This window comes from Alosa pseudoharengus, unplaced genomic scaffold (assembly GCF_046254945.1).
Source record: "Alosa pseudoharengus isolate Yale_2024_CS ecotype anadromous, Long Island Sound unplaced genomic scaffold, YU_APseudo_1.1 YU_APseudo_1.1_scf_17, whole genome shotgun sequence".
NCBI lineage: Eukaryota > Metazoa > Chordata > Actinopteri > Clupeiformes > Clupeidae > Alosa > Alosa pseudoharengus.
Genome location: NW_027468640.1, coordinates 20,506,321 through 20,524,722, shown reverse-complemented (window position 1 = coordinate 20,524,722; position 18,402 = coordinate 20,506,321). Strand labels below are relative to the sequence as shown.

Here is an 18,402-nt window from a genome sequence, read left to right as displayed (position 1 = left end):
AAGACAGGTCCATGTAGCTGTGGGGGATGTATAAAGTGCTGCAAGACAGGTGCATGTTTGTGTATGTGTGATACCACTGCAACATTACATTTTCTAAGTACTTCTACTCATTTCAGGTGCAGAAACTTGCTGCCTTGGGGTATATGCCCATTTTATGTATAGCCAGGAAGCAGAGGCATTCATGGGTGGCTGATATCACTTTAGGAATGCCACTTACGGAAGACATGAGGCCTTTTGTTGATGCGATGAAAAAGGCGTATGAGTTTTTACTGAAAAAGCAAGGTTAGGTTTTTGCTAAACTCATTATTTTTTTTAACTTATTTTCAAGTGTATTTTATTTAATGAATACAGATTAAAATGAATTAGGATCTCCTCAACAGTAACAAACATCCAGCCCCAGGATGACCCCCCACCTGACCAGCAGACCCAGGCTGACCCCCTGCCTCACCAGCAGACTGAGGATGACTCCCTGCCTGACCAGCAGTCTCAGGAAGACACCCTGCATGACCAGCAACCTGAAGACAACCTCCTGCCTGACCAGCAGTCTCAGGAAGACACCCTGCATGACCAGCAACCTGAAGACAACCTCCTGCCTGACCAGCAGTCTCAGGAAGACACCCTGCATGACCAGCAACCTGAAGACAACCTCCTGCCTGACCAGCAGTCTCAGGAAGACACCCTGCCCTTACCTGTCCAGCTGACCCAGCCTCAGCTGATGGATGACGGTGTTATCCTGAACCTGTTTTCTTTTCCATTTACACCCCAGCCCCAGACTCAACTTGGTGCTCACCTGCTCCAAGTTGAGGCTGTAGTCCACACACCCCAGCCTCAGCTTCATGTCCAGCCTCAGCCCCAGGTCCATGTCCAGCCTCAGCTCCAGGTCCAGCCCCAGCCTCAAATCCAGGTCCAGCCCCAGCCTCAAATCCAGGTCCAGCCCCAGCCTCAAATCCAGGTCCAGCCCCAGCCTCAAATCCAGGTCCAGCCCCAGCCTCAGTTGAGAAATAAAAGAAAAAAAGGTAAAGTGATCTTTCTCTGCAGCCAATCTTTATGTTTATGCCAAGTTCATTACAGTTAAGTTTACAAGTTAATGTTATTTGGGACCTCCCCAACCTCCAGAATCCACAGTCCATCACCCTCAGCCTCAAATCCAGGTCCAACCCCAGCCTCAGTTGAGAAATAAAAGAAAAAAAGGTAAAGTGATCTTTCTCTGCATCATTAATTGTGGTGTAAAGCAACAGTAGCCTCCTAGAGCCTTATTGGCACTGCTAGACTGTGATTGGTGTGATTCTGTCAAGGTTTTTCTTTTATTTTCATGTCCTACCCTCCACCCAGTGCTGCATAGTGAATGACAGGGAGGCGGAGAGTGAATGACAGGCATGACGCTCAGCGGAGGTGATTGCAGTATATGTGGGCAGAGGAAGCAAAACAGTTAGGCTAGAGTGTGTGAGAAACTAAGCTCTCCAGATACCTGCAAAACAATATGACCTGAAAGTGAGTGCCAAAAAAAGTTGTTGGCCTAAAATTCCTCAGATTAATTGCCCTGTAGTTTTTTTGTTTTACTGACATGCTCCCATTATGCTACATAGCCTGTACCTTAAAGTTGAACCTGATCAGTATGTCCATAAGGATTCCCTTGGGTTGTCTTGGTTGTGAGAGGCTCTTGGGCTGCTATTCCATAGCCTACTTCATTGTGATGGTTGTGTGAATGGCTGGTATTGTAAGCTTTTACAAGAATTGGGCAATTGCAATATTGGGTATCTATTGCTTCAGTATTTTACAATGTGAAAAAGAGCACTGGCCTCCCTGGCACGATGTCAGTTGAAGGTAATTGCACTGTAACCTGTTTAAACCCAACACAAACTACATGATTAATGTTGATTCCAGATTTTGTGAAACAAAGCCTAGTAAGTTACCAGAAGTGATAGATAACAAAATTGTCCATGGTTTTGGCAAAGCATCATCGCAACAAGATTACAAAATATTGTCCCAAAACATTATATGGTAGTCAAGCCATCTGTGGTTGCCTAAAGCTCTTGTTGGACAGTGTCGTCGTAGCCAGACAAGTTCTGGTTGGACGGCATAGTAGTAGCCAGACATAATGTTAGAGTCAGCGAGTGGGATCAGTCGTGGGGGTAGCATTTAGGTGGAGGTCATCTTGACAGTGCCATCATGGGGGGGTCAGTCGCAGGGCCTCTAGGAAGGAGGAGAGTCGGTCCTGGTCTGGATCTCCTGTGAAGTTGGTTGCAGTCCATGCAGGAGGGGTTGATAACAGGGAGACAGGGAGTGAACAGCAGGCATGACACTCAGCAGAGATGATTGTAGTATATGTGGACGGAGGAAGTGGAAAGAGTAAGGCCAGTCTAGGAGATTCATACTTCACAGATATATGTGTAAAATATAGTGAGAAGAGAGAGAGAGAGAGAGAGTTGTACGGCATAACACATACTGTAAGAGGTTAGTGTCAGCACTCGGCTAAAGCAGCATAACTAAGATATGGTGCATGGCAGCTCAGCACGACAGCAGGGATGGTCAGTGCCCACCATGCCCCATAGAGGCAGCGGCAGAGCCGGTCCTTCCCAACAACACCCATGAGGAGTGATAGGTCACTTTTCCTTCTAGATACAGTATATGCATTTGTATATGATTAATAGTATCTCTATCAATCTATCTTAGCATCTATCTATCTATTTATCTATCTATCTATAGCAAATGCTTTTAACATATACTACCATTTATTGATAACCTAGGGTTTGTTTTTCAAACAAGACTTTTTGCCTTTGTTATTTCAGGTTGTCGAAAATGCTACAACAAAAGAGTGTGGCAATATGACTGTATTCTTGAGAAAAGAATGAAACAGGTAAGATCTAGAACAATATTTCTTTGTATCTCTGATATTCTCTTCAATGTGCAATATTACTCTATAGACAGCATTCAAATGTTAAACTCATGTCTCCTGACCAGCGCATATAGCCAAGGGTGAACGACTGTCTGTATGGTCACAGTAACCACAGAAATATGATTAACTGTGTGTGTGTGTGTGTTTCTGTAGGATAAGGAAGAAGTTAAAGTGCACTGGATGCCTTGTTCTGCATGGTAAGTACTGGCATACAGTATGTATCAATTCATGCTATGTGACCTATAAGGCGTTTGATTTATTTTACTGTGTCATGGTTTTTGAACGATGATATATATTTACATAGATACATTTTGAACTGTTGAACCACTATACATTTGCACAAAAGACAGGCTTGGTTTTATTTATGCATCAGGTGTTAATTAGAGGAAGTAGGAAAAGTTGACTGGGTCTTCAACAGCCTCTGATACTGTGGCTTCTCTATCTTCCAAGGCCCTGTAAGCTGTTGAAACTTTACTTACAAAGTGACCTGATACTAAGGATGATTGATGATTAACACAAGTCATATACAGTTGAACCCAAGGAAGCCATGCTTAACTGTGTACAAACGTGTGTTGTCGTTTTTTTTGTGACGTGATGCAATGATCTGAAGGGTACAGCTGCATGATGGCTGCACTGAAAGTACGCCTGTGAGCTTGCATTCCATGTATTTGTATTGACTATGAATCAACCCTGTGTATTTGTATTGACTGAATCAACCTTTAATTTTGACTCTGTATTTGAAGTCCAATTAAAGAAATTGCAATGGGAGTAAACAACAACAAAAAAAGAAATTGCAACCACACAATAACATATTTTGTTAAAATGTATGTTATGAATATTATAGCCATTGTGTATAATAAAAGACTAATGTGACTTGTGCACTGTTTTAATAGTGGAAAAACCTGGGAGGACACATGGGAGCCGGCCAGCCAGTTCCCTTCCTGAGACAGACCAGAGACAACCTCATCATTTAGCCTTTCATGGCTTCATTGCACTTTGTTTTTCATATTAATAAAATTCATATGAATAAAAAATTCAATAAAAATGAAAGATATTCAAATTCTTATTTCAGTTTGAAGAAAAAACATATTACTCCTTGAAAAAATATACTTTTTGTAATCAAACACCTGTTAACATAAGTTTCACATATCAATAAATAGTTGATCTTCCTCTGGGTGTCAGAGAGGAAGGTAACAAGGTAGACAGCTGCAGAAACTTGCCACCATAGCCAAGGTCACTGGACATGATTACACACTACCATGTATCAAGAGGCAGAGCTTATGTGTTATCATAATCAAGTATCATATGGAGGAAAAATCACACACTACGAAGAGTATTACTTGTCTCTTGTAGATTTGCCTTTGTTTTCCGTGTTGTTCAAACAATTAATAGGTACAGAACATGAGTTAACCCTTTCTTGTAGAATACACATTACAGTGATTAAATTACCAACATCCACGTGACAGAAAGTATGGAATGAAATCACATCTTTGAAGCCCCCAACAGAAGTCCCATTTACCATCTTCCTGACCCACAAACAAAACGCGAACATACAATATACAGTATGTTGTAACTGGTGGGAGGAATATGGCCTATGTTCAGTATGATTGTATGAAGTTGCTATGCTGTCTGATGCCTACATTTTGCCCCCACAGCACATGAGACTTTGAAAGACACATGAAAGCGGCCACATAGATTTCAAGCATCACATTTTTCAATCAATATGATGTTTCAGTTGTAATTCAGGTGCATTACAAGTGGAGTGTTAAAGCAGTGGAGGTGAAGCAGAGCCATGCAGAGAAGCCAGGCAAGGAACGGCGGGTACTAGGCTGGACCGTGAAACCATGGCACTGCCCTGCCATTCTACACACACGCCACCCCTACATACAAAGCACAATACCCCACCTCCCCACACACACACACCACTGCCATCACCAGTAAGGACATGAGACTTTCATGCCCAGTCCTCCATAGCCTAGAGGAAGGGAAAACATAGCGTGGCTAATTCTGTCGTTGGCCTTTTTTCTGTGCAAAATTCACTTATTTGTGCCTATGTTGTTGTCAACTTATCCGTGCTTTGCATTGTCATCCCTTAATACTTCAGTGATGAGAACGTATGCTGCAGCATTGGATAAGACCATGACATTAAGATCTTGTCTGGTTAGACAGAGGGTACTGTTGCCAGCAGCCCCAGCACTTTGATTCTTATAAATATTGCAGGAAGTTCACTGTACATGCACCTCTTGTTCTCTCTAAAGTGAGAGAGTATGAATTGTATCTTCTCATAGGAGCAGTTCAATTAGAAAGATATATACACTGCTCAACACTTACCAGTGGCTTGTCATTTGACTTTTACTCTATGGTATTGATCTGTTAGCAGAGGTGATTTAGTATCAGTTTTATCTGCTCTGGTGCTAATGACATCAACAGTATGTGCACTGGAGGGTCAACAATAACACTGGAAGTAGGGTTGTGGTGGCCAATGACTAGTTCCTCTCCTTATCTCCACCATACAATACTTGCCCTTCACACCTGTCCACCACCAGTCAACTCCATCCCAACACACTTTACCCCTGCCTCAGTCCCCTCCTGCTACCTCCTTCTCCCCACTTGACCTTTGCTATCAGTCCATATTTCACCAACTTTAAACTCCCTCCACCCCCTACTACACTTTACCCCTTCCCCCGCAACCCCTGCCTTACTCTATCCTCATTTACAAACACATTAGGATGGCAAACACAGTGTTTCAATGTACAATATTTGGCAATAAACAATCCTTGAACTCTCCAGAATGTTTTTGGTCACTAGTTTTGACTTTGACACGGCTCAGTGTCAGTAACGATATCCTGAGGAAGTACATAGAGCCTGAACAGGTTTCCCAGGTAGCTCCTCATAGAAGGCGTACTTCCTCCCAGTGTAGTCGCAAGACCATGGAGAAAATTCCAGGAGATAGGGAGGGCCATGGAAGAGCTCTACCAGATGCTTATGAAATTACCTAATTTTAAGTTCTGTGACCTACTTACCATTCACCTACTACCAACATACTTACAGCACACTGCCCCCCACCCCCCCAATACACAGCACATTGTCTCATGAGGAAGCTTCTCCAACACACATATTGCACACTGCCCTCTCCCCACATACACAGCACACTATCCCATCTCCCTTGTCATCCCCCCGCCACACACACCAAGACCCCTGGCAGTTGGGTTAGCCCCTTGAGCCGTGGATATGCCCAAGGTTTCTTCCTTGGTAAGGGAGTTTTTCCTTGCCCCTGTTGCTCTTGGGTGCTCCTTGTTGGTGCCCCCCCCCCAATCTCATTCCTCCCCCACCTTTCTTATGCAGCCCTTGCCACTTAATCTACTAAACCCCTCTTCTATTGCCCCCCCCATAAATGCACAAATAGGCTGACACCAGACTTAATTTCACTGCATTTCTTACTTCCAGTAACGATATGCATGTGAAAATAAACTTCCTTGTATCCTGTGTGTATGTATCTAGCAAAGATGTCAAACACTAATATTCAGCCTGAAAGATTAGGAGGTGGATTGGCGATGGCCTGGGGAAGCACATTCATAATAGGCCAATCCACCTAAAATAAATAATAATCTTTGCACATCCACACTCATCTCTGTATAATACAGTTCATACATTAACAAATAGGAAAATCTCTTCATTGGCTCCCCGTATGCTTTAAGATAAATTAAAAATTCTGTTATTGGTTTTTAAATCTCTGCAGCAACTGGCTCCACCCCACGTAGCATATCTCAGACATCCACACACACCTCTGAGATCACTGAGGTCTTCAGACCAAGTACTGTTAACCATCCCTCCCTCAAAATGAAAGAGGGGGAATCATGCCTTTGCGGTCATTGGTCCTAAACTGTGGAATGAACTGTCTTTACAAGTAAGGCTTGGCACTTAAGTGCCTATTTTTAAATTTCTCCTTTTCTCCATGGGTTTTGACTATGTAGGACTGTGTAGCGTGTTTCCCTTTCCGTGTCCTTGGTCTGCTGTTAGACCATGTGTGACTTGTTACAGTACTTAGTTTGTCTGTTAAGCACTACTGTTGTTCTTTAAGGGCTATAATAAACCTGAACTTGAACAATTTGTAAAATCTGTAAAGACAAAATAATAATTGAGAATATGCACACTATGTTTTAGGTAGAGAATAATACAAAGCCAAGGCATTGTTGAAACTGGAATTGTATTGCTTTATTGAGGGAACATATGATCATTTTGCATTTCAGGTCAACTGGTTCCAAAAAAAGTTGCAACTGGGCAATGAAGGGCATGACTAGAAAAAAAACGAAAAACAAAAAAACAGAACGTTTCCATGCAAAGCAGACTGACATGCAACAGAACTCCCCTGCCCCCCCCCCACACACACACTCAGCCCCAGCATTCTGCTTCTCCTGCTTCCTCCTCTTCTTCTTCCTCCTCTGCACTGCCTTCCATCCCTTCATCTGATTCCCCTCCCTCTTCTGATAGCTCCCCAATTCCATAAACAAAATCTTGATACATTTTTTTTGCCCTGACCCTTTGTCCCTTCAGGTCATCAGCCTTTTTCAACACGAAAGAGTGCAGACCATCACAGGCACCCTTTGGAATCTGCAAAGTTGAGCCTGAAATACAACCGGTATGACATTAGATCAGCATGACAAGATGCAATTGTGTTTCCATTCTGTCATACAAAGGATTTGTCTTACTTACTTCCATCCTTCAGAGAGGCTGCTAAATGTTCGAGAGAGCGCAATTCGCCTTGTAGTGACTCCCAGTGGCGCATCATTTCCTTGAGCAGGATCTGCTCCTCCTCCTTGAGTCGCTCAAGGAGCATGACCTTCTCAAACAGGGCCTTCTTGTCTGCCGTAATGGTCGTGCCTAAGCGATAAAATACAATTGTTTATAAAGATGTCCTGTGTGTGTACATGTACAGAAGTGTAACTGATTTAATGCACTGATGTGACAAAGAATAATGTTGACATTGATTGCACAAAATGTATTGAAAGGATGACAATTAAGCTGAAGAACTGCGGTTTCACTGCACAGATTTTTCTCGGTGTGAGGGTAACTAGGGGATACCAATCAGAAAATAAAACAAAGAAATGCCTCACCACTGGTGCTGCAGTCCCAAGGCCAAAGGAACTGATCCTCCTGGAGAAGTTCATCAGCTGTTGGGAGCTGCTGTGATGGATGGAGTTGGTTGTAGGATGTGATGGCCGTCATCAATCTGGCCTTTTCTAATTGGATGGTCTTCCGTGCCCGCTGTCTCTTTTTGCTGCTATCTGTATATTCAGGTCATCAAATACGATTGAGTAAATAACAATACATTTCCATTTCATTGTCTTTGAACTTAGAATGTCTGCGTTGTGCACTTGAAAGTGAAAGGCGGAGTGATTACTAGCTGTGAACAGTCAGTCACAATGAGGACGTAAGGACATCCTCAAAGTGTGTTATAGAACATTTCTCACAAATAAATAAACAATTCAAAATAATTCGACCACATCTATCTGCTGTATTATTTGCCATTTTTCATGCCTATAACTTACCATCTCTCAAACAATTATCTCAAACAATTGCATGGACAGTAAGCAGGCAAAGTGATACTATTACCAATTTTTCGATATAGGTCGATATGTCTTTGTTGCAGGCTTAAATGAAGACCCTGGATCTTCATCTCCAGCGAGGACCTGTTGTCAGCTGTAACTGAATGGACGTTAGTGTAAATTAGTTAATTTCTCCATATCAACCAAATTATTACAATTGTAGAGTCTTGGGAAACAAATGTAAACATACTGTACTGTACATTTTGACCAACTGCACACTGCATAACATATCTGCATACAGACAGACAGACAAAGGAGGGATTCATTTAAAATAGTTTGGGCAAATTATTACCTGAGACCCACTCCTTCACATCTCTGACCCAGTGATGAGCAGTATCCTCGTCCACCCTCAGCTGAGTCTTCATATCTTGTAAGGCCGTTGACTCGGCTTGAACACGTTTGCTTGTCTGTATCACAATACATTGTTAGTACTAAACGTGTCAAACTATTTGTGAGGTACACTTCAAACATGGTCTCTACATGAACATGAACATGGAAACCTTGCGGAGTCTTTGGGCCAGATAGTGATCCAAGTGCTCCATTTTTCTCTTGTTCCACTCCATCGCCAGCACTGTCAGCATGTCCGTTCTTGCTATTAATTCAATAACAAAAGAAATGTATTTAAAGCACATAATACAGAGTGCCCAATCAGCAGACAATAGGCAGCAATGGATTGGGCAAAACATTTATGAAAGTACGCTGTAACAAATAAGTTCATAAGATGTGTGGAGATACCTACTTGCTTTCGACATGTGTTTAGTGCATACACCAGCCCGGGACAGGTAGGCATTAACCTGTTCAACTTCCTCGCCAATTGTGAGGCCTGCCCCAAGCTGGTTCCGTCCAGACCATTTCACCTAAGATATATGAAAAAATGAAATAGAAAATTGGGCAAAAAATAAGGGGAAAACTTACTCATTTGTTGACAAATGACAACATTCCACACACATTGATTACCTCACATGTCCACTGATGGGCCTTGGCATGCATGACCGATAGAAGGGGATGCATGTGAAGTAGGTCACTGTACTCCGGGCATGCGCTGGCCACCTTCTGCAAATATGGCCAGTATTTGCATGCAACATCAGAGCAGAAATAGCCTACATTATTAGTGGCCATCGCATTTTGTATGTACATGGGGTAGGCGAAAATCTCGCCACGAAACATATTTAGGGCCATGAGGAGGACACCATGACGGCACACGCCAATCTCCAGGCCCTCCTCATCAATTTTTGCCCCCGACTTCTTGGCCACCTCCCTGGCAGCTCCCAAACGTGAGGAGCCACATGCTCCTGAACCACGAACCTAAAATTGGAAATCCAGAGACAAACATTAAACAAAAACAGCATATGCAAGCTAGTATTCAGTATTATATGAGAGAAACTTGTAAAGTTACATGATGGGTGCGGTGATGTATGTCCTCGACAAATGAGGCCACATCATCATCCTTTGCAAGGAAGACCCCTTCAAATAATCCCTTGTCCGTGCTATGACATTGCAAAAATAGTTATAGTCAGATCTGACAACTGGAGAGAAATTTCTAAAAATTGTCTGATTTTTCTCAGGCATACCTTGTTGCAGTTGCAAATCTGTACAGTTTCCGGTTGCCATCAACCGACACGGCATGCATCTGCGGCCTGCATGCATAGCATGTAAAGGGGTCCCCTCCACACAAATTCTCCTTTCTGTACTCTGCATGCTGCCACTCCAGGAAGGCCTTTTGAAAAGTGTCGCCACATATGGGTCCAGTCTATTGAAGGGGACAATCAAATGAAAAGAAAAAGGAGTGAATGAATATTACAAATATTTCATATTTAAGCATGTGTAATTAAAGGAACCATATGTAAGATTGTGGCAAAAACTGGTACTGCAATCAGTTTCAAATTACTGTAGAGCGGTGTATCCCTTCCCCCTCCCCGCTGACTCGAGGTTCCCAACCCAGATGCCGAAACATTATTGACTTTGTGATTAGTAGATAGGTGGAGGGTGGCGCATCAGGCCAAAACACAACATGACACGACAAAACACAACATCAACATCAGTTGAGGGCTGCAACTTCACTTTTTAAATGGCAATATCCTGGCCGGACTACTGTTCTCAGTAATATAAGTATTGGAAATGAACATGATTTCTTAATGTCTAGTGACATATCAGGGCCATTTTATGATTAATTGAAATACATTTCTTACATACGGTTCCTTTAAGTATATGATAAGTATGTGATGGGGTACTTGAGTTGTATCCGTAAAACATTATTTCATTGCGTCTCAGTTAAGTTAGTGTCATTCTTTTATGATGATTCTGAGGTATTAATAAACTCACCCTTCCAAAGACCACCGTCCTATCTTCTAGCATCCCCAAAAATGCCTGCCTCGACAAACCTGGTGCCCGTAATTTAATATTGGAGTATGACCGAAATAGGTCAGTAGCGTAAATTGTTTCAAAATTGGGTGTGGCCGGCCAGTAGCCACTTGCTACCAGGTCAGGTAAGCCCGCTTTCCAGGTGGCCTGGCAGGTAGCACATCTAAGTGAAGGTAGGGCCAGTTGGTGTCTTCCTGTGGAAGTCATAAGTTTTGGTGTGATACTGTATCTACTGTATATATTGTAAATAACAAAGAATATATCTGCTTAATATCATACACTATACCGTAATGCATCAGAAGAAGAAATCTCACCATTTATTCCTATCACAATGACCGTCTTGCCAGGTCCAGCAAGACAGCCTGTTTGGCAGGCACAAATTTCTGGCATTGCCATAGGCAACAGGCGATCTTAAAGAACCAAAAATACAACAACAGCATGTAGCTTATATTACATGACCTGGGGCATTAAATTAAGAAAATAAATCTATTCATATTCTTATAAATTACCCATATCATCATACAGTGACCTACATTGTGGGATAAATAATCAAATGTTTCCAATTACCCGGTTTTCATACATACCATAACTAACATAACAGTAGCTGTCATCCTTGCGGGTTACTCCCACAACGGGACTTAAAGGTTTGAAAAACCCCTCAAACATGGCCTCTCTGTTGTGTAGGGGATGGCTGTTATGTACTGCCTGGTCACAGCCTCCACATAGAAGCTGAGCGAGGCAGTCCCTGCAGCGTACCACAGCCTTTGTGTGCCGGCAAACCTGACAAGTTTGGCAGGGGGGTCTTTCAGCTGCCAGAAGGTTGGCCGTCATGTCCTCCCTCGCCCTGCTCCAGTGCTCACTGGCCACCTGCTTCCGATGTGTCCATGATGATGATGATGATGGAGATGGTGATGCTGGCGGATCTGTCGTTATGCCAGCATCAGCCAGGAGGCACCTCAGCTTTTCAATTAAGGTGTCTGGTAACAACAAAGCAGTGCATCTAATATAACTGACAATAAATGTATCAATGCAATGATTGTTAATTTGACATTATGTTTTTACCTTTGTCCTGTCTCACTGGCTCATCAATAATTTGATGAACTTCACCCAAGGTGTCCACATCAGCTGGGTTTACTGTCAGTGCAAAAAGGATTTAAGAATGTTACCCAGTTAATCAAACATTCAACATGGACCAACTATTGTACCTGACATGAAATAGAATTCAAGGATTTTTATCTTGTGTTGGGATAATGTTGGAGAGGAGGATACAGTATTTTACATGCTCCACCAAGCCAACACCTACTTGGAGGAGCCAGGAAGTTGTGTGAGGAAACCCTTTCTCTGACTTTTCAAGTGCTTTTAATACAATTCAGGCCCTCATACTGCAAGACAAATTAGAAGGGATGGGACTGGATCACTCCCTGAACACTTGTTTTACAGAATACATGACAAAACGGCCACAGCACATCAGGCTTGGGAGCGGTGTCTCTGGGACGGTCACAGTACCGGTGCTCCACAGGGGACTGCGTTAGCTCCTTTCCTGTTCACACTCTATACAGCAGACTTCAAAAACATATCAGAGTCCTGCCACATGCAAAAATATTCTGATGCCACACATATTGTGGCCTGTATCAGGAGTGGTCAAGAGCAGGAGAACATGGACCTGGCGGAGGCTTTAAGAACTGGTGCAGTATAGTATTACACTACCTATTTGGGGATGATATTGAATTGGTTCACGTCTACAACAATCTGGGAGTCTAGATGCAAAGAGAGATGTGCGTGCGTTAGAAGGTTACAGTTTTGACTGTCATAAACAGGGGTGTAGTGGTAAAACAGGTCGGTTTGGGCTACTATGAATTCAGTGATCACCGTAGGTGGACTGCACAGCGAGGTAGCCTATGCTTATGCATAAAATGAATTAGGAGGTTTAGGCAGAGACTGCCAAGAGGTGGATAAACTCTTTCTGAAATTTGAGATGGATAGGCTACGTAGGCTATACCCACCACTGCACAGCGCATAGATGCTAAGTTGGACTAGCTCTCTAAAGGAAGGGACAAAGCCGCCTATTTTTTCTGATGAGGGTGTGGAGATGCTTTAGCTTTAACACTGTGGTGGCCAGTGTATTTTTTTATGCGGCAGTTTGACCAAGAGGGACACCAAGCAGCTGGACAGGCTTGTTAAGAAAACTGGCTCAGTGCTGGGCAGGAGACTGGACCCACTGAAAACTCTACATCTTGAATCTCCACAGTTGACAGAGGAGATTAAGTCTTTCTCTCGATTTTTCTTTGGTTATTGGTGATGTAGACAGTCCATGTGAGTTCATCTGAAAGCTTGCACTGTCATCACAGGCTGCCCACTGGTCTTTAATGGAGTGTACCGACTGCTGCTCTGTCTGATTCGGAGTGACCTGTTCATTGGTGAATTTGTTGACCAGACCTACCACTGCTTAATCATATGGATAGGAGCAGGCTTGGAATTTCACCATTCTGGGGGCAAGGCCACTTGGCCTTCAGTTGGGCATATTTGGTGGGGGGCACTAAGACCACATGTCGGGGCACTAAGGCCACATGTGAGGGCACCAAGGCCAAAGTTAACTATACAGTAGTAGGCTATAAAAATGATCAAAGTTGTATTTAGCCTATTCACTGCAGTAGACCTGCATCACTGTATGAAACATTACAAAAACATGAAACTTGACATTACATAGAGCTGTAAATCATCTGATAATCTAATATTTACAGATATCTAGGCTATATATAACATTTATTTTATATTTGGCCTGTTATGAAATCATGTATTGAACAATTTAAGCACAGCTCAGCTTTAAGAAACTCAAATAGCCTACATGCATGCTTAGCATTTTGTGATCATTAAGGCTACTTTCACAAACTCTTAGTCAGCTGTCCTCTGATTTACCAATATCTAGGCGATATTTGTAACATTGATTTTGTATTTGGCACGTTATAAAATCATGTGGAACAATTTAAACACATTGTAAAACTTAAAGCACAAAATTTGGAGACATCCATGCATGTCGAAATTTACTGCAAATTCAAAACTGGATTACTCTGGAACGGCTAACTGTACAGGGGACTGCTTTACACCTTTGTGTTCGGTAAGGTCTGCTGTTCATTCTGATATATGGTTTGTCATGTGTTAAAAGAAGGGTTTGTGAAGTATTCCACCGAGATGAATGGGTAGGGAGAGCATGGACACAAAACCTTCAGTAGAATGTATGATTAAATTGAATTATATTAAATACTTTTCTCACGAACCGTTCAACACAGCAATTATCGGCTAACATCGTTTAAAAGCTGAGAAAAAGCTCTTTCACGTGATACTTGTGATGTCTGTGTGATTAGAAGAATGGGTGAATTTGGAAGCACTTTCTTTCTTGCGCTGTCACTTTCTCCACTGCGTAAAAGACTAAATTAATTTGCACTGTGAATGCTAAGATTATTTTGACAGGCCACAGGCTAAATAAAAATCGCTATTAGTAGGACGCAAAGCAGATTATTGAAAGAAGGGGGCACCAAGGCCACCGTGGCCTGTAAACCTCTGATTTTCAAAGGGGCATCATGTCCAACGCAAGGGGCAGCGACGGCCATGGCCGTCGTGGCCGTCGTGAAATTCCTACCCTGGATAGGAGATATATGAAGAGTTCAGATACAAAACCTTCTAAGTTCATTTACAGAAATATATTTATATTTTGATAAACTTTATTATCAATCCAACTCTAATTGGATTGTTTTGGATTGGATTGTTTTGGCTTTTTTTTTTCTTTTTACTTGATAATAATAATGCAACATATGCATGAGGAGGGCATCCACAACAGAGTTTAATTTAAAAACGCAATATTGTGAACACTGGCTGAAGCGTTTATTAAACTGTTATCCATCCAACTAAAACAAAAATATGGAAGGTGTATTCCTATTCTGACAATTGTGCAGTGCAGACACAATAAAGAACATACCAGCAGTAGGGAAGTTGCTAGTTAACTCCACACTGGTTTCCGGAGCCCTGACAAGAGAACCACCAGTCTTATGACCCTGGCTGTGACTGGGACCTGGTGTAGCAGAAAAAAAACAGCTTTCATACAATTACACACACATACATCACCACAAACACCTTTTATACATACTGTAATGATACAAAGTTTTAGCATTGCTTTTCATTGATGGTAGCCACAAGTAAGTAATATATTAATCACATACTGTCATTCTTTAAAAAATAACCGGGCCTGATATCACGTCCGGGGTCGTGGTCGATGCAAGAAAATTAAGGCTGGACCCAAAATTCAGGCCAGATTTAAAAAAAATAAAAAAATAATCCTATTTGGAAGCATTATGCGTGTTTGATGCAGGCCGAAGTAATATGTCCTGCTGACAGCGCAGCACAGTGCAGAGCAGCCTTTGAGTAGAGCCATGCGTAATGCATCTCTGCCTTTCCCATCATCATGTCACCAAACTAGGAAAAGTCACGTCACTAGTTTTGCTGCTGTAAAAGCACCTGTCAACAGTAAGACTACTCTTAATATCAAGGTGTCTGTTTCACATCTACCTAAATAGCGACCGTAAAGCTTTCCATGAAATACCATAGCTGGACATCTAATAAGCTGCAGGACAATTTGCTGAAGTACAAAATAAAGACGGAGGTTTTATCAACATAATTCACACAGTTGTAGGCTATTCCCATTTATAGACATTGGGTTTTCATGCCACTGTGCATAGCCAGAGTTGGGCTTCAAAGTAAAAGTTTTAAATAGGCTATTTGTTCCAACAGAAAACTAGGTGATCATAATTAGCAGAACACTTCAGCAAGGTATGCACTAGTGTATTCATGTAGTCAATACAGAAACTTTGGTTGGGGTCAAACTATGAAAACATTGGAAGGGTGTGCAGGCACCAGTGTTGCGCGGTCTGCCCAAAATTAAGCGGTCGCCCGCGGATGACCGCGGTCACCCGCGGTTATGAGTCATAAACAAAATATTTTAATGATATTCGGGTCATTTGCGGGCGGGTCAGTTAAAATTAATTAAATATATATTTTCTACAAATAGGCCTACTTAAAATATCACGAGAAAGCTAGCATCAATACAGTAAAGCATCAATACAGTAAAGTCAACAGTAAAGAAGCAAGACGCGAGTTAAAATAATAAAGACACCCCTTCAGGAAAAGCGATATAGGCTATGGTTATGGTCTAGGCCTACTTCTTGCGAAGCCATTTAAAAGTATGACAGCCAAAACGGGCAGCCTGCAGGAATAAATGTTATGGCACAGACTACACAGCCATATCTACCGGTATGTATAGGTTCGCGCATGCATAAAAGTTACCTTAGTTCGTTGTGTTTGTGACTTTAAACAGTGGATGTGCTTTAGTAAAGCTTTGTGTTTCATTCAGCATTATAAACCAGTTCTTACGCTAACGTTTTGACCAGCAATGTATCTCTCTTGCCTACCTCGCCTCACCATTTCTGTTTTCGAAAGAAAGATGTATGTCCATGGCCTTCAAATCTTATCCTAGTGTTCTTATCCTTTGTGCGTTGCGTGCGTGCTTGCGCTCTTATTCTCATTCTTTCTCCTGCGCAAACATTATGTCCTGCATGCTTACTGCGTGTAGTTCTACTGCATCAAGTTTCGTAAATAAATTAGTTTGTTTTTACAGAAATGGCCTACTGTCACACTGCATGCAGCCTATAACCAAAAGCACACATTTTGTAAATAAGCGGGTCGGATCGCGGGTCGGGTATAATTTTGTCCTAATTAATATTCGCGGTCCGAGTTGCGGTTGGGTTGATTAAAATATCGGGCAACCGCGGGCCGCTTGTGACCAAACCCGCGCAACACTGGCAGGCACACCATGCATGCAGACACCATATCCATCAAAGGATTGCCTACATCAAGATATAAAGGCCTGCCTGTAATACAAAGCCTACCTAAAATAAAACCCTGGGTCTGGTGCAGCTGAAGTAAATAAAGGCCTCAGCCATTATTTAAGGAATGACTTAATGTAACATTTGAAAACCGGGATTCTCACAAGTACTGATCCGCTTTGCATATCAGTCTGGCCAATTTCATGTCAGCTCCAGCTTTCATGAGGCAGGACTAACAAACATAGATAAAAATGCCTCTGCAGGTATTGAATATCCCTACAACCAATCAGACCAATGATTGCAGAGAAAAAATTAAGAGAGAGAGAGAGAGAGAGCAATACAAAGAGGAGAACAGAGAGAAGGACACAATGACAAACGTGGCTCTTAAAAGTGCCTTTTTGAAGTTTTAGTAAAATGCTATGATAAATGGGCCTGTATGATGGTTTTGGGGAACCTATAAAGAAAAAGAAAAAGATCTCAGTTCAAAGTAAAAAACATTACTAAATCTGCCTTTTACCACCTGAGAAACATCTCAAGACTGCGGCCCTTACTCTCCAACTCAGTAACAGAGACCCTCATCCACTCATTCATCTCATCCCGCTTGGACTATTGCAATGCCATCCTGTCAGGTCTGCCGAACAAGACCCTTGACAGACTGCAGTATGTGCAGAACTGTGCTGCTAGAGTCCTTACACTGGCAGCAAATAACCCCCATCTTGATACAGCTTCACTGGCTTCCTATCAAGTCCCATATCTCCTATAAAATCCTCCTCCTCACTTACAAATCACTTAATGCGTTTACTACCCACTACCTTGCTGAACTCCTTCACCCCTCCACCTCACTTAAGTCTTTGCGGTCCTCTGACAAGGACCTGCTGGTCATCCCCCGCAGCAGACTTAGGACTTCTGGTGACAGAGCTTTCCATGTAGCTGCACCCACTCTTTGCAACCAGCTACCCCTATATATCTGGCAAGCCCCCTCACTTGCCCTGTTTAAAACGTTTCTTAAAGCACATCTCTTAACTGAGGCCTGCTTACATGAAATGTAAAGCGACCTTGGGTATCATGACAGGCGCTATATAAAAGCAAGTTATCCTTATTATTATTATTTAAGTAACCAAGATACATATTACAATATTATGCATACTAAATAGCCTAACACACACACACACACACACACACACACACACACACACCAAGACAGAATAGGATTATGATTGTAGCAGTAGCACGTGGTGGCTCAACTCCTCAACAACTAGGCTACTAGTCGCAAGAATGTAGGCTAATGGAAAGGGGAAATGCCTGTGCACAAGCTATAGGTCTCCGCTAGCCCCAAGAGCACATGGTGCAACAAGGTTTATGCCAGTCTCTGTAGGCTACCATAAAATCCCTGCAGTGCGCTTAAACACTACCAAGCACAACAACACCACAATGTAGTGACAACTTAATGGCATGATTTGATTATTTCCTATCGTCAAAAAGCTACATGTCCAATTTTAGCTTGAGTGCAATACTTACGTGAAGGAGTCAAAAAACGCAATGGTGCTTGGGATCGTCGCATAACATGATGTAGACGATCACTGTTGACGTTGATTGGCCGACGTCAAACAGGCTATGCAAGAATTATGCCATTTTTATAGTAAAAACCATAAGCCTACTACTAGGC

At 42.3% G+C, this 18,402-nt stretch overlaps 1 protein-coding gene and 2 long non-coding RNA genes across 3 annotated transcripts; 1 reads left to right on the top strand and 2 right to left on the bottom strand.

The window, feature by feature from the left end:
• The first annotated feature begins 940 nt into the window (after positions 1-940).
• On the top strand, positions 941-2,858 carry LOC143128013 (uncharacterized). The gene is made up of 3 exons (XR_012987781.1): positions 941-1,016; positions 1,117-1,191; positions 2,790-2,858. It is a non-coding gene; the product is annotated as an uncharacterized LOC143128013 (long non-coding RNA).
• A 4,257-nt stretch (positions 2,859-7,115) lies between these two features.
• On the bottom strand, positions 7,116-11,615 carry LOC143128012 (uncharacterized). Its single transcript, XM_076289694.1, has 13 exons — positions 11,448-11,615; positions 11,178-11,273; positions 10,825-11,057; positions 10,074-10,252; positions 9,899-9,989; positions 9,460-9,807; positions 9,242-9,359; positions 9,003-9,094; positions 8,795-8,909; positions 8,510-8,602; positions 8,011-8,181; positions 7,610-7,777; positions 7,116-7,521 (listed from the first exon to the last, which is right to left on the bottom strand). Exons 1-13 carry the CDS (start codon positions 11,527-11,529, stop codon positions 7,289-7,291), a joined length of 2,019 nt encoding a protein of 672 aa, XP_076145809.1. The 5' UTR covers positions 11,530-11,615; the 3' UTR covers positions 7,116-7,288.
• A 78-nt stretch (positions 11,616-11,693) lies between these two features.
• Positions 11,694-14,918, bottom strand: LOC143128011 (uncharacterized). The gene is made up of 3 exons (XR_012987780.1): positions 14,837-14,918; positions 11,926-11,997; positions 11,694-11,840 (listed from the first exon to the last, which is right to left on the bottom strand). It is a non-coding gene; the product is annotated as an uncharacterized LOC143128011 (long non-coding RNA).
• Positions 14,919-18,402: the final 3,484 nt, after the last annotated feature.

Coding starts and splice junctions, on each gene's coding strand:
- LOC143128012 (XM_076289694.1), bottom strand. CDS start 11,529: ATGTTTGAGGGGTTTTTCAAACCTTTAAGTCCCGTTGTGGGAGTAACC. Junction 9,808..9,898: donor TACATCACCGCACCCATCAT/GTAACTTTACAA, acceptor TTCCAATTTTAG/GTTCGTGGTTCAGGAGCATG. Junction 7,522..7,609: donor AGCCTCTCTGAAGGATGGAA/GTAAGTAAGACA, acceptor GTTGTATTTCAG/GCTCAACTTTGCAGATTCCA.